The 23,079-nt window shown below is 42.7% G+C and overlaps 1 protein-coding gene and 1 long non-coding RNA gene across 3 annotated transcripts in view; one reads left to right on the forward strand and one right to left on the reverse strand.

Annotated features, from left to right (window-relative positions):
* Positions 1-1,035: 1,035 nt before the first annotated feature.
* tmem200c (transmembrane protein 200C) lies at positions 1,036-17,167 on the reverse strand. The gene is made up of 2 exons (XM_008108671.3): positions 17,028-17,167; positions 1,036-6,055 (listed from the first exon to the last, which is right to left on the reverse strand). Exon 2 carries the CDS (start codon positions 6,010-6,012, stop codon positions 4,336-4,338), a length of 1,677 nt encoding a protein of 558 aa, XP_008106878.1. The 5' UTR covers positions 6,013-6,055; positions 17,028-17,167; the 3' UTR covers positions 1,036-4,335.
* An 845-nt stretch (positions 17,168-18,012) lies between these two features.
* The window catches only part of LOC103278542 (uncharacterized), an 84,387-nt gene continuing 79,320 nt past the window's right edge, over positions 18,013-23,079 (forward strand). The window contains exons 1-2 of one of the 2 annotated variants that reach the window (XR_010006026.1): positions 18,013-18,141; positions 20,882-20,972. This is a non-coding gene — a long non-coding RNA (uncharacterized LOC103278542). Of the gene's footprint in view, positions 18,142-20,881; positions 20,973-21,002; positions 21,890-23,079 lie in introns of those variants that run through there. The other variant, XR_010006027.1, reaches the window with a different exon arrangement.

Consider the following 23,079-nt stretch of genomic DNA (forward strand, 5'->3'; position numbering starts at 1 on the left):
GTTGCTAGTTATGTGCATGGTACCCGTTTCTGCCATTTAATCTGTGTTTTCATACTATTTGTTTCATTCGAAACAAGAAAAGTGGGAACGATAACCATTTGGTTGCCTGATTTTCGGTGATTGGCTGCAGGCCCTGGCAGGTGCGGGTGCTTTGAGCCTGCATGCCACACATGCACTCTCTTTGGAAAGAGACTGTGTGTGTGGCACGCAGGCGCAAAGTGCCCACACCTGCCAGTGCCTTTCTGGGCCTGCATGGATCCGGATCATGGCTGCCAGCAAACGTGATGGAGGACAAGCCCTGGCAAGCCACCAGAGAACGTGGCAGGTTCCAGCCCTGCACTAAGGATCCCACAGTGGGTCTGCCCCTGGATCCCGATGAAGAGACCTCAGCAGTGGTACAAGGTAGATTTCCTGATTGAAGGAGAAAAGAGCAGAGAGAAATTACTTCCCAGATGAAGGTGAGGCAAACCCCAATAAAAAGCCCCCTTAAAGCACACTCCGGGAAAGGGAGCCTGAGAAGTCCACTCATTGTCGCCAATGGGACAAAATATTAGTATTTTCGGACATGGAATGAAAAGGCTCATTCAGAAAGGAGCCTGTTTTCGGGAGAGGTGCTCAAAAATGAAAAAGGAGCCTTACGAATGAAAAGAAACAGAAACGGGTAGCAATTCTATACAAATGCACAATACTAGTAGTTACCACTGAATGCTGAAGTGAGCAAAGGATGAAGACTGTAGATGTGGTCTTGACAGATGAGGGCATCCATAGCCATAGCTTAGTCAACTATGTTTCTCATTACATGTCATATCATTGCTTGATTTAATCACAATGGTGGCTAATAGCAGTCAATCATTTTGTTGTGTTGACACTGGCTGATTTACAATGTTATTACACAGAACTTACATAGAACTTGCATAGATGTAAGTTTCATTGAAAGTAATTGTCCATATGCTGAAATGGATAGTTTAGGTTTGATTGGTCTATCCTTGTCAGAGAAAGGGGCTCCCCGTGAAGCAAAACCTCAGAAACAACAACTTAGCATAATATTGCTGAGATTATTTATTTTTGATCAACTTCTAGTCATAGAAGCTATTCAGTTGAGGGCCAGTTCTCAGGGTTACAGTCATAGATTGAAGCTGCTAGAAATGCTTCTGTATACTGACAGCTCCATAGGGCCACCATAGCATGCAAAAGCAATTAACGTATCATGCCAGTCACCTGCATATCTTTGGTGATGGCTGAGACAAGCACAGAAATCCTTTTCATAATCAAAGCAAGTTCTTTCCCATATTAATACTGCCACATGGTGCTGACTCATACAGAACACAATGGGCTCCAGTTGTCACAAAACTTTCCTTAATTCTCAGATTCTTCTGTAGTTAAAAATGCAGGTTATGAAAAAAATATTTAAAGGAAAAGATCTCAAATTAATTTGTAAATGTTCCGTTCTGAAAATGCAATGTTTTTTTTTTCAATTTACACATTATTGCTTATAACTTTTATAGGTTTATATGGCAATGGGAAAAAGTCCATCCTGTTTTAAAATCCTGCTGTGAGGCCAGAACACATAGTTTGTGATCCCGCAATTCATAGTTACATCATCAGTAAGCACCTGAATTTAATCCAATCCTGTATAGACTGGCATCAGTTAGCTATGCATACAACTGGTTTAAACACCCTGATTCCAATCATTTCAACAATGCTTAAATCTAAATGAGGTGAAATGGTTGGTCTTCCAGATGTCTGGGACTACAATCACTTATCATTGACCATGCTTGCCGGATTGTTAGAAATTCTAGCCCAAAATAAGTGGAGGACAAAATACTCCTCTTTCTTATTCTAAGTACTTTGCAAATACTACAGTGTGGATTATCCACTTGTTGCAGTCAAGCTGTATATCTGTTGCTGCATTGTTTAGCACCATAACAATGACATCAGCTAAAGCTGATTTTATGCATACACATCTATCATTCAGACTGTGATATCAAGAAATGTCTGCCGTGTCCAAAATGGTTATTAAGAACCGAAAACCAAATACATTACTTCCAAATTGTCGCATATAACATTAGATGTATAGCTTTCCAATGACAGTATTTCACACAGTCAGGTGACAGCCATCAAATGTACGAGGTATCACTGAGTGATGTAGTAAGTGACGAATAAGCCTATGGAAATCAGGACTAAGCACCATAGTCATTTCTAATGAACCAAAGTAATTATACAACAAGTTTGCCTCATTACTAATATTTCTTGTAAGCTCAGTGCAATTACAGGGGCAAATTGTTATTGGCAACATCTGGAAGCTTGTTACAAATCAAATTTCTCAAGCCTTTCCTTTGATTTTATGAATATATGAGTGGATGAAATGGATTAAAGTGATAGTAAAAAAAAACCCTCACTTCATTAATGCTACATCAGAAACAAACTAGGCAATCTTGTGCAACTTGCATGCAGGTACAGTAGAGTCTTGCTTATCCAACCTTCATTCATCCAATGTTCTGTATTATCCAACGCAGTCTGCCTCCTGCCCGGATCCACAGCTGTTTCTCTAGGCAGCAACGCACAGCCGGCCAATGCGCCCAACAACAACACAGTTGCAGCCACACTCCCAAACAAGTGGCAGACTTGTAAAACATGTTATGGTGCTGAATTTGTAAAATCATAACGTAATTTGATGTTTAATAGGCTTTTCCTTACTCCCTCCTTATTCTCCAACATTTTCGCTTATCCAACATTCTGCCAGCCCGTTTATGTTGGATAAGCGAGATTCTACTGTACCTACAAATCATCTGAATAAAAACTCATTCCTTCAGTAGGAGATTTCAAAATATGTTTAGAACCAAATACAATGCTAACATTACAATCTGATTCAAGCAGCTTTAGAGGATGTGATCTTAAGGATGCCCCATTCAACAGTGTATCTTGGGCCAAACGTAATTGTTTTAATGCACTAATGTGCATTTTGAAGAATAAGTCAGGCTCCCTGAGCAGCATCAGGACTCCAAGAAACAGGGAGAGAGAGACAGATCCTATCAACAGATGCAAATAGCAAGTACTGGTGTCAATTTTTTACTGGATCCGTGGAATAGAGAGAAAGGTTAAACATGATCTTTCCACCTCTGTGTTCCAGATGCTGTTGCTGCTGCTATTTACATTGTTTAAATTAAAGAATTCATTAATTGTATTTACACAATTAACATGTCTTGTTCTGCCTTTACTTTGGAAGTAAGCATGCGCAGGACTGTTTCATTTCTTTCATTAGAATTTTACACAAATGTAACTTTGTCCTCTGTTTAAATGAATCTCATGATCATTCCTTTCCTTTCTTCCTTCGAGGTTTTAACTATGGCTGAAGTCATATGCTCACTTACCTGGGAATAAAGTCCACCAATATCAGCAGGACTTGCTTATGAGCAGATAAGTAAGATTAGCTGACTTTAGTTATCTACACTTTGCCTTTTCTTTAAGAAATCTTTGATGCTGCTTACTGCCCTGATTTCAACACATGTAATTAATGTTTCTGACTAAATGGGGAAAACCCTTTGGAGACAGTAACTGAAAACAAGACTTATTTCATTTATAAGAATTGAGCAGAAAATGAAACATTACCTAAATATACTTTGTTATTGTAAACATATTTTATTTAATTAAAAATTGCTATTAATGCTCTTAGTTTATACATGTGCAATAATACTTAATAAAGTATTCATTATTTGAATTTAGGAATGTAGGAACTTCAGAAAGTTGTCCACAGTGCTATTCACCTCCCATCTTTCTTCCTGACTTCAGAAATTAAAGCTCTGAATTTTCCCCCTCACCTTTTGTCATAATACTTCATCTGTTAATCTCTGCAAAACGGTATTCTGATCTAGCCAAACATTACAAAAGAGATCAATCTTCCTGACTTGAAATGCATTTCTGTCTGAAGTTTGGGGGCAAGGGTGCAGTTAGCGCCATGGCAAAAGCCAAGACACACACACACACACACACAGATACAGAGAGAGAAAGAGAGAGGGAGAGAAAGGGGCAACCAGGATATTATAAAATCAGTAAAGTGCACAATTATTGTCAACATGTTCTCTTTCCTTTGATCCAAAGAATTTACTGGACTGTCAGTGTGAAATACAATTCAGCTTGCATTGAATACAGACTGACAGCTGAACAGAACAAACTCCTGCTTTGTGTTTCCATTTTTTCCTGAAGACTTCTTCAGGAATGTATTGATGCAATTCAAAAGGATAACACACTTCAATGCTTTGGATATTGACTGGTTTCCTAGATCCACAAGGGGGCAGAAGGATTACAAGTTGTTCTGATGCTTATCTCCATTTTAGTTTACTTGACTGAAACGTCGGTATTTTCCAAGTCTACTTCCTCCGGCCCGACAGTGGTATCTGACCTGGAGATCATGAAAAGTTTCTCTTTATTTGTATACTGCCTCTGAATTCTCAAAGGCTGTTTTTCTGTTTGTTCTCTGCTGGTATCCTTTGAGGAAGCCGTGTACCCACTGGAGCTCCCTTTGCAGTCCTGGATTTTGTGGGCTGGCGTGTTGGCAACAGATTCCAAAGAAGTGCCCGTCTCCTCCAGTGGGGTGTAGCCCTTATTGCTTCGGTACTGATCACACTGAGAGCCCTGGGAATCTTTCCTAGCTGCCGCTGGCGTCAGAGGTGGCGAATCTCCCAGATCAAGGGATTTGGAAGATGAATCTTTAACTAAAAGGCTGGAGTCTAGGTCTGTGCTACTATCCAAAGTCTGAGAGGGTTCAGGGGTGAGGGATCTCCTGGCATCGGGGAGGCAACTTGTGCTTTGGCGTCGGAGAACTGGCTTCCTCTTGCCCATCCGGGGTACCACTATATGCCCTCGCTCTGAGTCTATATAGCTGCTCCTGAGATCCGTCAGACTGAGCTCAAACTCCCCCCGAGGGATTTCCCTGGTCCCTCGTTCTCCCAGGGGCCTTTGCCAGCCACCACGGTCTCGCTCTGCCACTTCTCCTTGAGCCAGTGGCAGCAAAGTAAAAGTGCTGAGCGAGGAACCCACAATGGAACTGGCAGTGCTATGTTGGTCCCAGCCATTTGGGGGGCTACAAGGTGAACTACCAGCAGTCCTAGCCAAAGCTGCTCTCTCTCGATATATACTGTATACAGCCTCAGCCAAGCTGGGAGGTGGGTGTTGTTGCTGTTGTTGAGGAGAGGAGGAGGAGCAGCGGCGCGGGGATGAAGCCAAGTCTGGAGGAGAGAGGGGAGCACTTACCACTGAGTGCCAGGCTGTCTTTGTTAAAGTTTCCCCAGGACTCCCACCAGGCTTTAAATCCAGGCCTCTTGGCTGTACATAGTTAACAAAGCCGTTAATGGGAACTGGGGCCACAGAAGAAGAGGGTGGCCCATCCTTGGTCCGAAGGCTGTGTGCATCTATGACAGTGGAGTACAAGTCCCTCAGATTGATAATCTTGGTCTTCTTGTCACGGTTCTCATGGAGCACTGCATTGGCACAAATGAAGAGGAAGATGCCAATGCCCATGATGAGGGGCCCAAGCACCTTTAGTTTGTCAGAATGCAGACACTGTGAGAAAAGCTGAATGAGGAAGCTTTTGGAATTGGGTGAAGGGGCTGGCGAGGAAGGGCGCAGACTCTTCTTGCTGTTCATGAAAGAGGAATTGGTCCTCACATCTTCCAAAGGAAATTCTGCTTGGCCTTCTGTTTGGTTCCTGGAATGGCTTATGACGGCACTCCCATGTGGTGGTGATTGATGCCTGTCCCCATGCCGCCCTGCCCGGTAAAATGGCTTCGGCCAGTAGCCCATGACTGCCAAAGCAATTCCCACAAGCAACACAAGGATGCCGCAGAGAGCAATGAGGCCCGAGATGGAGCAGAGCTTGAGCTTTCCCTTTACCACCACCACATCGTTCTTGCGTTTCTTTTTGGCTTTGCGCTTGCGTTTGGGGACGTCGCTCTGAGGCCTCAGGGGATCCTGTTTTCTGGCTGAGATCCGCAAGAGGCCTCCAGTGGCGATCATGGCTGGCTACCCTGGGCACCGCTCCCCACCGTGACTCCGGCTCCTGTGGCAGAAGGGAGAAAAAGAACATGAGAGCCCAGAGCAGAGTTCAGGCTGCAAAGACCCATTTTAATTTACAAATTGCAATATGTCCCAGTTTTTCTCAAATTTGCTCAGTCACCAATGACGAATCACTTCCACACAAGGGGGCATGTGTGAGACACAAGTTCCAGCATAGCTAATTCATTTTGTGTGTGTGGGAGAGGAGAAGAAATGTCTTACAATAGCCTGCAGATTTCTGTATCACTGGCTGCAAACAGAATGCCACTGACGTCATACTTTAACTATACCGTTCTTATATTCACTGAATAGGAATTGGGCATGAACCTTGGCAAGGGAACAAAAGTGGCATGGCTGCAATTTGAATGTAACTAATAAGACTCTTGAGTTCTTTTGCCAAAAAAGAGAAAGAGGACGGGGGGGGGGGGGGGGGAAGGAAGAGAGAGAGAAACGGCTGTGTTCTTGAAAAGGAGTAGAAATATTCTCCTGCTTCCAACTCAAACTGCAGCAATCTTACTTAAATTTTAATACTTTGGGAGTCTGCCCAGTGAACTGATGTCCAGAGTCTGTTCTGGGTCAATAGTCAGAAATGAAATTCAGACAAGATGAAACTGTTGGGGATTCTGTCATTTAAGGAGCTGTACAGGAAGGAAGCAAAAATACCAATCTGCAAGTGTTTTTTCCATGTTAGAAGTGACTTGAGAAACTACAAGTCGCTTCTGGTGTGAGAAAATTGGTTGTCTGCAAGGAAGTTGCCCAGGGGACGCCCAGACGTTTTCCCATCCTGTGGGAGGCTTCTCTCATGTCATGGGAAGCTGGAGCTGACAGACGGGAGCTCACCCCACCCCCCCCCCCCCACCCCCACCCCGGATTCGAACCGCCGACATTTCCGTTAGCAGTCCTGCCAGCATTGTGCCACCGGGGGCTCCTTTCAAGTGCTCCTGGACCTGGTATTCTCTCTGGATGTGTAGAGAGCAAAAGCAGTTTAGGGAAGTATTTTGCCAGCTATAACCGCATAAGGTAGATGTAAATACAGACACATACTCTATGCGGAGCTGCCCTTAAAGATAGCCCAGAACCTGCAGCTTCCTGGATGCTGATGAGTGTGGAGAATGTAAATAGACCAACTGTATTGATTCTCAATCAATTCCTAAATCCCATTTAAACTGCTGGTATTGATGTTTTAAAGTTGCTAATAAACCAGAACAACATTAGCTTTTAATCATGTAAACCTGCCAAAACCTTGAGATAATTCCAGTGGACATTTTGCCAGGATTGTCTACTCTGGCCATGTGATTTATATAGTACGGCTCTTCTTGTAGTGGTAGCTTCACAATGGTGTATTTTTTACTGGGTACATTCTTTTTTTCTCATGGTCAGGTGTGTAGTGAAGATAGCTTCATTTTACAAAACAAGTTGCCATTTTGCTCCCCCGCCCTCCAAGTACTATCTTGGAGAAGAAGAGCTGAAACACTTCTTGTTCTTTTTGCCCACTTGACCTGTTCTGCATGCACTCTGACTAGACAAAGTTCAAAGAAACAAAGAAATGATGCATTCACACATTCAGAGTCAAAGTTTCAGTGAATACAGTATTCTTGGGAATAATCATACTGAGCTGGTGTTATTCCCAAGAAAGGAAACAAAGAGGAAAACCTATTAATGTCCATGTTTCGTTCACTGAGAATTTGGGAATTTGCATTTAATAGCTACTTATAGTATTTCAAAAAACTGATCTCCAAAAAAGTTTAAGAGCGCGGAGTTTCTATATAACTTTACTTGTGTAAGAAAGGAGAAGGAGTAATGTGACCCTGCTGAACTGCATTTCCCCAAATTCCTCATGGATAGGGCTGATGGGAATTTCAATCCAGCAACATCAGGAGGAGCACATGAGTCTCAGCCCTTGTCTACAGCCATGGAACAAACAGGTTTCTCATGGAATCTAAAGTAAAGGTAAAAGCTTTCCCCTGACATTAACTCTAATCATGTCTGTCTCTGGGGATTGGTGCTCAACTCAATTTCTAAGTCAAAGAGCTTAGAAGAGCCATTGTCCATAGATGCCTCCAAGGTCATGTGGCTGGCATATCTGCGTGGAGCACCGTTGCCTTCCCGCATTGATCTAGTCACATTTGTATGTTTTCAAACTGCTAGGTTGGCAGAAGCTGGGGCTATCAGTAGGAACTCACCCCACTCCCTAGATTCGAACCACCAACCTTTCAGTCAGCAAGTTCAGCAGTTCAGCGGTTTAATCTGCTGCACCACCGGGGGCTCATGGAACCTAAAGCCCAAGTCAATTAATGTTTCATGCCCTATGCAATATTCCTCGTGGTGTGCTGGACAAAATACCAACAAGCAGAAGGGCCTCACCATGATATTTCCCAGAATTGGTGAGGCTGGAACTAATTTCACATAGTCAGTGAATACAAACATATATATACTGTTGTATGCATGTACTCACTTTCACAAACCAGGTATGCTTGCTAGGCTCTGTTCACATATACTTAAGAATTTGGAAAAGGAATTGCTGCCTCAACCCTAACACTACCAGAGACAGATATGTTAGAAGTGCATTGCAATACACATAAAGTAACTTTTGAGAAGGAAATACTTCTCAATGGCATTTAACCTAAAGGCATCAGATCCCATGTAATATTTGAAGCTAAACAAGTACCTAGCTAGGTCCTGGGTGAAAAATCATCAATGAATACCATCAAAGTAAGCTATATTTCAGAGGAAGGAACTGACAAATCACCACTGAGTAGTACTTGCCTAAGAAAATCCTATAAAATTAATGGGGTCATCAGACATCCACAGGCCACCTGAACTAAGACAACTTCACAGTTCAATTTACTCTAGGTGAGTCATATCTTCTCAAAATTGCCAAGGTGGGGTATATGGGTATAGAAAGGGGAAATGAAGTTCATGCAAATGCAAATTCAGCTCACTGCATGAAGTGATGCATAAAAAGGTAAAGGTCTCACCTTGACATTAAGTCTAGTTGTGTCTGACTCTGGGGATTGGTAGTCATCTCTATTTCTAAACCAAAGAGCTGGCATTGTCCATAGATGCCTCCAAGGCCATGTGGTCAGCATGACTGCATGGATTGCTGTGACCTTCCTGGAGAAGTGGGACCTATTGATCTACTCATATTTGCATGTTTTTGAACTGTTAGGTTGGGAAAAGCTGGGGCTAACAGCGGGAGCTCATCCCGCTCCCCCGGATTCGAACCGCCGACCTTTTGGCCAGCAAGTTCAACAACTCAGTAGTTTAATCTGCTGTGCCACCGGAGGCTCCAAAGTGATGCATACTGTGGCACAAAATCCCAACTGCACATTTACAGCAGTCTGAGCAGGTACTGACAAAGGGAAAAAGGGATTTTAAGGTTAATAATAAATAAATAATAAAACTTTATTTATATCCCACCTTATCTTCCTGTGGGGACTCAGGGCAGATTTTAAGGTTATGGTGCCCCATTGGATACAAATGTTAACCTGGTGATAGTTGCTTTGAAACCTGTAAATGTCATATTGGCCTTTTTCTTAACTGCAGATAAAACTATCACATGCTACAAATTGATGGTTCAGCCACATTGAAATACTGTGTACAGTTCCAGAAAACACCTCAAAAATAATGTGCCAAAGAGGACAACTAGTATTATCAAGTAGCTCTAGGTTCCCAGTGAGGAAAATTGAAATTTAATCTTTAGAGTTCATTAGCTTAAAAAAAGAGGAATGCAGTAAAGTTGATGTAGTTTAAATAAACATAGGTAGGTAGAGGTTCCCCAATTTTCATAATAATAGAATCTGCATTTGCTTGGTGGGCAATTCAGGACAGAGAAAAAGAAGTACCTTATACAACATGAGAGGTAAACTGTGAAATTTACTACCCAAGTGAAGGTTGCCAGCCTGTGTGGCTTTAAAGGGGAACAGAGATATTGATTGGATTTAGTTTCAGTGATAAAGATGTGAAGTTTTCAAAGAATTAGCTGTGTTAAGTCTCTTGCAGCATAAAAAGGAGAAAGGAAGGGGGGGGGCGAGGGAAAGGATTATGTTTTGCATCTTTTTGGGCTCTATTACATTCTGTCTCACTCCAACAGTACAAATATGCTTTATACCTAAGGCCCTAGCTACAGTGCCATAAAAATTCAAATTATCTGCTTTAAACTGGATTATTTGGCAGTGTAGACTCATATAATCTAATCCAAAACAGATCATATGGGTTATCTGAATTGATAATCTGGATTTTATGGCAGTGTAGATCTAACTTTAGACCTTAATACAATTCAGTACTGCATCCATGGGCCCTTCTACACTGCCATGTAATCCAGAATATCAAGGCAGATAATCTACATTATCTGTTTTGAACTGGATTATCTGAGTCTACACTGCCAGATAATCCACTTCAAAGCAGATAATCTGGATTTTATACAGTTGTGTAGAAGGGGCCCAAAAATGGGGTTATGTCCATGAAAGCTTATACAAAAAAATAAAAACCAGTTAAGTCTATAAGGGGCTGCCACATTTCTTCCTCTTCCCTTTTAAAGATGTAAATTGTATTTGCAAACATCCTTTTCCTCAGTGTGGGAGAGTGCATATTTTGTTGTTTAAAATAATGCAATATTACATTTTTATCTAAATAATATAATGCAAAAATAATTTCCATAAAAACTCCTGAAATGTGAAATCCCCTCCAAAAAATGTTGAAAGATGAATTTAATTGAATAGAGTTGAATTTAATTGAATAGAGTTGAATTTAAACCTAAAGTTCTTACAAAAGAAGGAGCAAACATTTTAAATAAGTGAAGATTTACATTCCTAATCAATGAAGATTAGTGAAGATGGATGAATGGGTACACAAATACACACACAAATGCAGGCAGGGTGCCTGGATATATCAGTTGTGGGGTAAAGTGAATAGCAGGTTTAACTCCATAACTGTGTTGCTCTTGTCCTGATTGTGCCCTTGCCAGATGGTTGATCAGTATAGGGCCAGACTGGTGGTCTAGACAGGCCTCTGATCTTGCAGAGCTCTTATTATAGTTCCATACATGGGTCAGGAATAGGATTGGAAGATATACAGTATGAACCTGTATCCACAGGGGATACATTCCAAGACTTCCATCGATACCTGAAACTGGATACAGACAGCCATCTATCTGGATTATACTTATGCCAGGAGCAAACCATAAAATCACCCTAAGGGACCCAGAGAGGCAGACAAGCACTTCCTGGGGAAGGAGGGGATATTTTTAAGGATGTGGGTAAGTGAAGCCATGGATACCTAATCTATGGATATGGTCATACTGTCCACATTTCTTTCCCCTCCTCTGTATTCACTGACAAATTTCAAAAGGCTTAAAGTATAATCCGAACAAGTACTCCTAAATGCACATTATTAGAGACAGATGGAAAAGCATGATGCTTCTCGAATTGATCTTTTGTTGCTGTGCTTTTAGGAATTCGTACAGTATGGGAAATGGATGAGATTTTTTTTTCAGAAGAGGAGGCATCACCTGACCAAAAAAAAAGGGGGGGGGAACGGGGACGGGACCAAGACTGTTTTGTAAACATGCTTGAAACAATTTGCAGAGACAACAGTTCTAGAGATACAACAGATCCTTTCTTTAAAGCTCCTTATGTCACAATGTTCAGTTCCTTCTGTTTTATGATGCTGAAGATGTGCCTGATTTTAATTTTGGGGGAGCTTGATGAACTCTTACTCATAGCTTGAGATATTGCCTCAGTTTAAAAAAAATCAATACAGGCCCCTTCTACACTGCCATTTAAAATCCAGACAGTGTTATTGAAGGCTTAAATCACTGGGTTGCTATGAGTTTTCTAGGCTGTATGGCCATGTTCCAGAAGCATTCTCTCCTGACGTTTCACCCACATCTATGGCAGGCATCTTCAGAGGTTGTGAGATGTGTTGGAAACCAGGCAAGCAGTTTATATACAGTAGAGTCTCACTTATCCAAGCTAAATGGGCTGGCAGAAGCTTGGATAAGCGAATATGTTGGATAATAAGGAGGGATTAAGGAAAACCCTATTAAACATCAAATTAGGTTATGATTTTACAAATTAAGCACCAAAACATCATGTTATACAACAAATTTGACAGAAAAAGGAGTTCAATACGCAGTAATGTTATGTTGTAATTACTGTATTTACGAATTTAGCACCAAAATATCATGATATATTGAAAACATTGACTATACAAATGGCTTGGATAATCCAGAAGCCTGGATAAGCGAGACTCTACTGTATTTGTAAAATGTCCTGAATATGGGCGAAATGTCAGGAGATAATGCTTCTGGAACATGGCCATACAGTCCGGAAAACTCACAGCAATTCAAAAATCCAGATTATCTGCTTTGAACTGGATTATATGGCAGTGTAGACACATATACTCCAGTTCAAAGCGGATAATGTGGATTATCTGATTTGATAATCTGGATTATATGGCAGTATAGAAAGTATAGTTTCATTCTAAATGCATGCATAGCTTCCTGTTTTTGTTACAGAAACTGTAACACTGTTTTCTAGCCTCAGGCCATTTTCTCAGAATGAGGCCAAAAGGTTCCATTACCCAGGGGCTTATGAAAGGTGATCTCTTATGGAAAATTAAAGAAAGGCACTTCTTTTAGAAAAATGACTGTTTTTGCTGAAACTACTGGGATATATTTGTATACGAACACATATGCCAGCCCCCCTGACCAGGTTGGGAATTTAAACCTAGAGTTTCTCATTCACTGCAACTATTGCACCAAGAAATAAACACATTCTAATATCATTAGGTCTTTTGAAACAATTCCTATTTCATCTTTTTTTACTCTGCAGACAACCCGTCCTGCATGCTTCGGATGTGGGTTTATCCTCCGGACATATGCCTGATTTGGAATCATGTATGATGTTCAAGGTAACTGGTTATGTAACACTAGTCCATCAATGTGAGAATGCAATGGGAACAGAATGCTACTCTGCTCAACCTGGTATTTTTCAGACAAAGAAAAAAAAAGGATGAATAGCACTGCTTCAAATCACTGGGGAATAGACTGCGCTGTTGTGTTGACAAAGGGAGCCTGAAATAATCTACAAGGTTTTGTTTACATCACAAGGGTCATAATCTGTGTATTCAAGTAATGAGGCTATAACTGCATGTTCAACAATTCCTTGCCAACTGTTTGGAACATACTGGGAAAAAAAGGAATGACGAACAGTCGTTCATTACTCTCCTAGAGTGTCTGAAATAGATTATAAGACAGAACGAGAAAAGCAATCAGTTCGACATGCAGCATAAAGTTAAATCCTTTGCCCTGAAATCTGGTTAAGTCAGCATCCTGGTTAATCTTATTCCTCTCATCAACTAAATCACGGCCATTTCCCAAATATCCTTGGGTTCAGCAATTCTCTGATTTGTTCAAATTCCATGTGTTTCCTGCAGAAATGTCTCTGGGTCTTACATTGTGTTGAAAGAAATTCAGCCACTGGACTTGTACTTCCTTTTTCAAACATGCAAGTTGTTGAAGGATTAATTCAATAAATGTCGATTGGTTTTAATCATGCTTTTTTTGTAATTAAATTTCACCCTAGGACACCAATAGGCAAGGATCTGCATTAACTATGATGGGAAAACATATGCCAATAGTTTGACCAGGACAAAGCTGGTGCATAGGATAAAAAAAAAAACAGGAGCCAGAGGTGAGTTTCCTAAAAATAAAAAACTAGTCCTCTCTGAACAAGGAAATACTCCCTCATTTTGAAAAGATCACAATCTGAAGAAAATGCAGAAAGAAAGAAAACCCAGATTTTTTACATTGTTTTCCAGTCTAAAACCTTTATAAAGGATTAATAAAAGAAACTACAATTAGGGGTGCACCTACGCTGTAACATGAATGCAGTCTGACACCACTTTAACTGCCATGGTTTGATGCTATGACATCCTGAAAGCTGTAGTTCTACAAGGTATTTCACCTTTTCTGTAGTTTGCCTCATCAAACTACAAATGTCATGATTTTTGTGTGTGTCAGGAGCAAATTGAGAAACTGCAACTTGCTTCTGGTGTGAGAGAATTGGCCATCTGCAAGGACGTTGCCCAGGGGACATCCAGATGTTTGATGTTTTACTATCCAGTGGGAGGCTTCTCTCATGTCCCTGCATGGGGAGCTAGAGCTGACAGATGGCAGCTCACCATGCTCCCTGGATTCGACCTGCCAACCTTTTGGTAAGCAGTCCTGCCTGCACAAGGGTTTAACCATGAATCCATAGCATTAAGCCTTGGCAGTTATCGCAGTGACAAACTACATTCATTCTACAGTGTAGATGTACCCTAGGATGCTTTTTTCCCAAGTTTTCTCCACTGTCATTTGAAGTTAAGTGTGTGGAAGATGTGTGAGAGATCCACCACTGCTTGAAAAGGAATTAGCCAAGTGAGTTGTTGACTCAGGATATCCTACCAGCTGCAAGAGAGTTGAAGGCACCCTGGCATTGCCCAGAAGTGCCCTGGAGATAGAGGCATTGCAGTGCCATGCAGTCCCAAAGATCCTGCCATCAGGGTTGCTGTGAGTTTTCCTTCTGTATGGCCATGTTCCAGAAGCATTCTCTCCTGATGTTTCACCCATATCTATAGTAGACATCCTCAGAGGCTGTAGGTATATTGGAAACTAGAAAAGGGAGGCCTTGTCAAGTTTCCAATAGTTTCTATCAGCCAGGCCTTGAAGCTACAATGCTAATCAGTGATTACTTGCAACAATCACATCTGCCTCCAACAGACAAGAGTTCTTTCTCCCACCCTGGACTTTCCACGGATATATGAACCTCCTTAGTCTAGTTTCCAATATACCTCACAACCTCTGAGGATGCCTGCCACAGATGTGGGCAAAACATCAGGAGAGAATGCTTCTGGAACATGGCCATACAGCCTGCAAAACTCACAGCAACCCAGTGAAATCCTTCGACAACACATCCTGCCGTCAGGTGCTCAGGTGCTGGTGCTATTGGGGAAAGTTTAGAGCGGATGCGGCTGGCACAAGCCCTGCCTGATGGGCACAGACTGTGCCTGGCAGGGGACCAAAGGGCTGAAGCCAGCCAGAAAAGGAGAGCCGTGCCAGGGCTGGCGCTGGAGTCAGGGAGTATTGGGGAGGGGGCAGCCACACTGGCCAACTTTTCCCAAGCAAAACTCTCTGAAAAGGTGCCTCTCTCCTGCCCAATGAATGCAATCTGACACCACTTTAAACTGCTATGGCTCAATGCTGTGAAACCCTAGGGTGATAGTTTGGCGAGGCACCAGAGAGAAGGTGAAAAGACCTTGTGTCTACCCTCATGATTCCACAGCACTGTGAAGTGCTGTCAAACTGCATTAATTTAATTGCATAGAGGCAGCCAAAGACATCCATCACTGGGACTTGCAACCTCTCCTCCAGGCCCATTCAGCTAGAGGACAGCCCCAACCCTTATTTTATAACCTTCAGAGGAGTCTGGCTTCTTTCTTCTCTTCTCCATCTTCTCTTTTCTTATCCCCAACCCTTTCTTTCATGAAATCGCTGCGACAAAGGACAATGGGAATGGATGCATGGGTTGCTGTGAGTTTTCCAGGCTGTATGGCCATGTTCCAGAAGCATTCTCTCCTGACATTTCGCCCACATCTATGTAAGGCATTCCCAGAGGTTGTGAGGTCTGTTGGAAACTAGGCAAGGGAAGTTTATGTTTCTGTGGAAGGTCCAGGGTGAGAGACAGTACTCTTGTCTGTTGGAGTCAAGTGTGAATGTTGCAAATGATCACCTTCATTAGCATTGAAAAGCCTTGCAGCTTCAAGGCCTGGACACAGCATATTATTTGAGAACACAGAAATGCTGAACCACTCTAACAACCACTATGTCAGAGGTTACAAGATATTGCACATAAATAAATCTTACTGCCTTGCCTCCAATCCTGATTATGCTCACTGCACCTAGAAGGCAATTGGTTATTGTGAGTATGTTTTATTGTATTTTATATGCCTTTGCTTTTATATGTTTTAATGTACTTTGCTGTTGTATTTTGTGATGTATTTTGGACTTGGTCCCCATGTCAGCTGCCCCGCATCCCTTCAGGGTGATGGGGTGGGATACAAAAATAAAGTTGTTATTTCCATGCTTCACAACCTCTGAGGATGCCTGCCATAGATGTGGGCGAAACGTCAGGAGAGAATACTTCTGGAACATGGCCACACAGCCCGAAAGACATACAACAACCCTGTGATCCCGACCATGAAAGCCTTCGACAACACAAAGATGTTGTTGTTATTATTATTATTATGTCAGACTATGCAGAGAAGCCATTGAAATCCACAAGCATGTGGACAATTGCAACAAAAAGGAGGAAACCATGAAAATGAAGAAAATCTGGCTACCAGTATTAAAACAACTCTAAAATCAGGGCATGAAACAAAGAACAACACTCTGAAAAGAGGGGAATTCCAGACATGAAACAATCAGGGCCAGCTAACATCTCCTAACAAAGGATCCCCCCAGGAAGGAAGCAACCAGGCTTTGAAGTTGTAAGGCTTTTCAATGCTAATCAAGGTGATTAATTGCAATGTTTATACTTGCCTCCAACAGGCAAGAGTTCTTTCTCCCACAGATATATAAACCCCAACAGACCTCACAACCTCTGAGGATGCCTGCCACAGATGTGGGCGAAACGTCAGGAGAGAATGCTTCTGGAACATGGCTATACAGCCCGGAAAACTCACAGTGATTCTGGCCATGAAAGCCTTCGATAACACATGCCTTGCAACCCATTCATTTGTAGCAAGGTTCATAGAGATGGAAGACGGACACCCCGCAAAGGCCATCCAGCCCAACCCCCTGCCACGCAGGGATACACAATCAAAGCACTCCTGACAGATGGCCATCCAGCCTCTGCGTAAAAAGCTCCCGAGAAGGAGTTCAAAATGGCAGCTTTGGGGAACCGCAGAAGCCCCGCCGCCCTCGGATGCCTTACCAGGGGAAATCGGAGGAGCTCAAGTTCCTGGGAGCCTGGAAAGAAACCATGGGGAAACTTTGCAGCCAGCTTCAGCCGAGGCGGAGGAGAAACCACCCAGAAATCCCTTCTAGAGCAAGAGCAGCAGCAGCCACGGCCCGGCTCGGGCCGGCTGTAGGATCCATCGAGCCCGGGAGGAGGAAGAAGAGGGCTTCCCGCCCAGCGCGGCGCCCCAAGACGGCATCCTTTCGCTCCGTGCCAGGAGAAAGGGGCTCGCTCCCCGCCGCCGCTGCCGCCGCCGCTCCTCCCTGCGATTGTGGCGGGATGCTGCTCCTGCTGCTGCTTCTCTGCCGCGCTTCCGACGCCGCTGCTGCTTCTGCTGCTTCTGCCCCTGAATGGCTCTGGGCGCACAGCTCTTCCTGCTGCTGGCTGGACTCGCTGCGGTTGCTAGGAGACCGGAGCCATGACACAGGGAAATTGCGGCAAGCGCTTACCTTCCAAACTCTCTTCGGGGAGAGGAGACCGAACCTTCGCGCCAACCCCCCCCCCACCCCTTTCCTTGCATTGGTTCCGCCCCCGTCCCTGCTTTTGACAGGCGTTCGGACCAGACCACCTGCGGGAGAAAGGGGGGCGGTTGGGAGCGCCTCGTTCCCTCACGGGCATCCGAGTCGGAAGCTGCTAGCCGCCTCCTGATTCGGGAAGATTGGGTTTTTGCCTGGATCTGCTTCTCCTGTGAGAGAGACCCTCCCCCTCCCCCTCTGCAAGGGTCAGCTGCTCCTCTCCGAAGTTCTTTCCTAACGGGTTTTGTAGTTTCTTTTAGTGCAGCGTCCCATATTGACTTGTTCTTTGGTCTTCGAAGCTCATGATATAGGAGTGGAGTAGTGGGTTAAAGCCTTGTGACTTGAAGGTTGGGTTGCTGACCTGAAGGCTGCCAGGTTCGAATCCCACCCGGGGAGAGCGTGGGTGAGCTCCCTCTATCAGCTCCAGCTCCATGCGGGGACATGAGAGAAGCCTCCCACAAGGATGGTAAAAACATCAAAACATCCGGGCGTCCCCTGGGCAACGTCCTTGCAGACGGCCAATTCTCTCACACCAGAAGCGACTTGCAGTTTCTCAAGTCGCTCCTGTAAAAGAGGTAAAGGTCAGGCTCTTCTAGATTCTAGACAAGCTGAGTCAGTAAGTAACCTAACCTAACGGATCACCTAATTGGACCACACTTTTAAAACAAGACCTTGGTCTCACCTGAGCACATTGGTGGAGATGTTTTAATTGTTTTGTATAAGGCATGAGCAAACTTTGGCCCTCCGGGTGTTTTGGACTTCAACTCCCACTATTCCTAACAGCCGGTGGGAGTTGAAGTCCAAAACACCCGGAGGGCCAAAGTTTGCACATAGCTACTTTACACCATATAATTGTTTTGTTTACTTTTCACTTTCATGGATTGTTTAGTTACTCTGTTGTTTATATTTATTGGTTTATTATTGTTTTATTTCGGTTATTCGCCCGGGTGTTCAGCAGTGCCCAGGTTATTTGGAAAGGACATTGTTTGTTTTTGGATGTTCGGTAATATGAGTTTGGTCATATGTTACTCTAGTTCTTAGAAAAAAACGAAAAACTTTCCTATTACTTTTTTTTTATGAATGCCCCCATTAGAAAATGCATAAGGATCTAGGTGAGCTATTATTCCCCCCCCCCCCCAAAAAAAACTTGGGTCAGTCCTCCCCAAACTCCACCAGTGCTCATAGTTTGCCGTCTTGGGTCTGTGTGCCAAATTTGGTCCAGATCTCTCACTTGCTGGGTTCAGTGTTCTCAGAATATGAGTGAACTATAACTCTCTCCAAGGTTAATCACCCCAAACTCCACCAGTATGCAAAATGGGCAGCATTTGGTTTGTGTGCCAACTTTGGTCCAGACCCGTCATTGGTGGGGTTCAGAGGCTCACGGAATACAGGTGAGCTATAACTCCCAGAGTTAAAGGTCAATCACCCCCCAAAGTCTACCACTATTTCCAGTTGGCCATGTTGAATTAGAGTGCCAGGTTTGGGCCAGATTTGTCATCAGGTAGGTTCAGTGTTCTCTGAATACGGGTGAACTATAACTCTTGGATGTCAAAGTCAATCACCCCCAAACCCTGCCAGTATGCAGTTGGCCATGTTGGGTCTGTGTGCCAAGTTAGTTCCAGGTCCATCGTTGGTGAGGTGCAGAGTGCTCTTAGATTGCAGGTGAACTATACATCCCAATTATGGTGAAAGTGAATTAATTTTTCCAACCCAAAAGCATTGCATTAGTTTTTGTTTTTTTTTACATCCCAATCCCTACAACTCGTATAAATTATGATGAATTAACCCCAAACCTCTCTCTAGTATATTCAGTTGCTGTGTGCCATAGAAAAGAATAGAAAAGGGTTAAAGGAGAGGCAGTGGGCGGGGTCATGCAAATTCCATACCAATGGAGAGAGAAAGGAACACTGGGATCTGGTGCTCACTGTAATCTGCAGTGAGGTTAAAGCTGTTTGTGGAGGCCGGAGACTGTCTCTGCAAGCAGACACCCCTGTCACATGCATATATACACATTTTCACTTTTATTATGTGTATAGATAGATAGTTCTGTTGTTTACACTGTTGTAAGCTGCTCCACCTGGATAATGGAACTGTATCGCTAAGACAATATAGAATCATAGAATCCTAGAGCTGGAAAGACCTCACGAGCCATCCAGTCCAACCCCCTTCTAAGAAGGAAAACTGTTAGGTTTTCTTAGAGTATTCCTTCCTTCTGAAACTTCTTCCTCTACTATGGTATTATTTTAAACTTTTGTTATGGGGTAGACAATAGATAAGCTAAGTCAATGCTGGGGTTTCTTATACTGTTCTTTCCTTCTGAAGCATATTGTTGTTATTATTATGGTATTATTTTAACCTTTTGTTATGGGGCAGTCTTTACATAAGCTAAGTCAATAAATAAATGCTAGGCTTTCTTAAACTATGCCTTCATTCTGAAGATTGTTGTTGTTGTTGTTGTTGTTGTTGTTATGGTGCTCTTTAAACTTTTGTCATGGTACAGGCTTTAGATAATTTAACTCAATTAATACATGCTAAATTTTCTTAGAATATGCACATCTTCTCATTTTTCTGGCATTCTTCTTTTTTAAAAATGATGTGCAGCCTTTGCAAAACAAAGCTTTTTGAAGCCAAGCAAACTTAACAAATAACCTCTCTGGACACACACAAACAGGTGTACTTAATTTACACCATTTAGGCTGCATCTGCTCTGAAGAATTAATGTGTTTTGACCCCTTTTTCACTTCTGTGGCTTAGTGCTATGAAATACTAGCAGCTGCCATTTCAGAAGGCCCTTGGCCTTTTCTACCAAAGCATGCAGGTGCCTCGTCAAACTACAACTCACAATTCCATAGCACTGAGCCATGACAGTTAAAGCAGTGTAGAACTGCACTGATTCTTCAGAGCAGATGCAGCCTTAGTGCAGAGTGCAAAGACTATTGTGTGTATTATCCCATAAGCTTCCATGGATTAAAGTTCTCTTCTTCAGATGCTTATAACTGTATCATGAAATAGATTCCAGTCCATGAAATCTTGTGACATAACCAATTTTGTCTTAGTCTTTAAAGTTCTGCAAGTCTAGTAATTGTTTGTGTTACAATAGACAACCATGGAGCTCTTGTTAATTTTGACTGTCCTCCTAAATACACTGTTTTAAAAAATGGATTGATATAATCTGGTATATACCCAAATTCATTGCACTTCACATGTCCTAGTTTATGGGCTTGTTGATGGAGTCTGACCTGTTCACATAAATAATAATAATAATAATAATAATAATAACAACACTTTTCTTATATTCCTCCCTATCTCCCCAAGGAGACTCAAGGCGGATCACAGTACACATACACGGCAAACATTCAATGCCATTTGGAGACAGGACAGGACAAGACAAGACAGACCAAAGGAGGTATGTTGTCTTGAAGTCCAGTTTTTTGGTGCCTTGGAGGTTGAAATTGCTCTCAGATTCAGTCACAGGGGGTGCTGTTGCTCCATTCTCCATGACAAAGAACCATCAGGACTTCCTCCTTCCACCTTGCTCTTGGTCATCGCATTTCTGGTCTTGTTATTTATGAAGTTGTAAAATACCTCCCCCGCAGTTTGCGGTACCTAATTTCTCTACTTACAGTTTATAAGCTGTTTTCAAACTGCTTAGGTAAACAGTGAGCTGGTCTTGATGGTTGGGTGCTCACCCCGACCGGGCTTTGAACTGGCCACTTTTCGGTTGGTAGGTCTTATTACTGCTGGTGATTTACCAGCTGTGCTACAGCCCAGCTGTAAATCAATCTGAAATTGGCAAGGGGGTTCATTTCTCTCCCAAAAGGCCATCATATGAATTTCTTGAAAACTGTATGAGATTCTATTTAACTGTCTGACTTTTCTTGGGGCTTGTTTAAAAACAGTTTCAGGTTTTTAAACTGATTGTCTGAAAACACCTTGATTCCCTTTCTCCATCTCACTATTCTGCCTCAGCCGTCCAGGGCATGGCCATACCACTTTCAGAAACTCAAATTATTATCTGCTTGGAGCCAGCTGAGTGAGGATCCTGTCTGATCAATTGTCTTCCATTTTGATAAGTAGCATATTATGACCAGTTTATGGGGACGTGTGCAGTAACCCAATGTTAATAGCCCTGCCTTCAGCTTGCTAAGCTCTGGAAAGAGCATTTTGAATTTCTTCAACAAGAAGGAAGATTATCAGCCACAAGAAAGAACCACACAGGGAAAGTGAATAGATTTGGGCAGATCTATACCTACTAGAGACAATGTCAGTGAGAAGAGAGGCTGGTGCTGTCTTTATCTACTGGATGCGAAGCAGAGAGAAAGTGTATGTATGCATGTGTGTGTTATTCTATTTTATGCGGAAACAGGACTGATTAAATACCAGAGGCAGCATGAAAAAAATAACTGTGAAAAGACAAGGGATCAAATGATGGGGGAAAGCAGCCACTGAAGGGATGCAGAAGAAAGTAGATAAATATGGGGAGGAAGGCTCAAAAGCTATAGGAATTGGCCCATGAGCAGAATGCATTTGAAAGAGAACAATGTAATTCACTTCCTGTATTTCTGCGGTTTCACTAAGATGCTGTCTGAGAAGTCCAAGATAAGTAGAATGGGAGAAATATAAGGTCTTTATGCAATTGTCCTGAATAAAGCTTATCTATTCAGAATATGTAAATGCTCAAAAAATACCCAACAATACATCTAAGGGATGGCTCCAACATCAAAAGCACACATCTTATTTCTGTGGCAGTGGGGATTTTCGGGAAAAGGAGGGCTCTAGCTCCCTTCCCCTCCCACCCCCACACCCCCATGAAGTTTTCCCAATTAGCTATGGGCCCGCTACATATCATAATGATGAGTGATTAAAAATGTAAAGCCCTTTGCATGCCGGGAAATGCTGATTAATCATTATAGAAATGATTAACTATAGTTACTACCATATTAATAGCACTTCAATTACAGAAATGGATGGAGAGTTACGCTGGAAAATGAGAGTGTTCTTATTTATGCAGGGCAATGCGCAGTTTATTTTGCGGCTGGATAAAGGAACTAGGAAACCTACTTTGTAGATTTCTTGAAACAAATGTTCACTAGCATTTTTCTCTTGAAACAAAATGCTGGCTACAACAGCTGCTACTTTATATTTATTGAAAATACAGTAAGTCTTCAGGGCAATAGTGGATTCATTATAGCTACTGTGTGATTCAGTAGCATAGGATGGGGATGGGAAAACATTACTTATTGCTTGTAGCCTAACCAGTCCGTCTGATTGACCTGCGAAATACAGATCCCTACATGGTGAACTGTGATTATCTCCATAAACACTATACTGTTATTCTGAACAGCAGGGCTTCCTGGGGAAAAAAGAGAAGAAGAGCTGGCTGTATTTTCCTTCCATGCAGACAGATGAGAATCCAGGCCACTGTTCTGGCTGCTGTTCCTTTCTGTCTCCACTCGGTCTCTTGTGAATCTTGCTTCTAAACATGCTGTGCTATTCAGTGCCAGGTAGCACCC

Source organism: Anolis carolinensis, chromosome 4 (assembly GCF_035594765.1).
Source record: "Anolis carolinensis isolate JA03-04 chromosome 4, rAnoCar3.1.pri, whole genome shotgun sequence".
Classification (NCBI taxonomy): domain Eukaryota; kingdom Metazoa; phylum Chordata; class Lepidosauria; order Squamata; family Dactyloidae; genus Anolis; species Anolis carolinensis.

Excerpts from the sequence above, each read along its gene's own strand:
- tmem200c (XM_008108671.3), bottom strand. The coding sequence starts at position 6,012 with ATGATCGCCACTGGAGGCCTCTTGCGGATCTCAGCCAGAAAACAGGAT.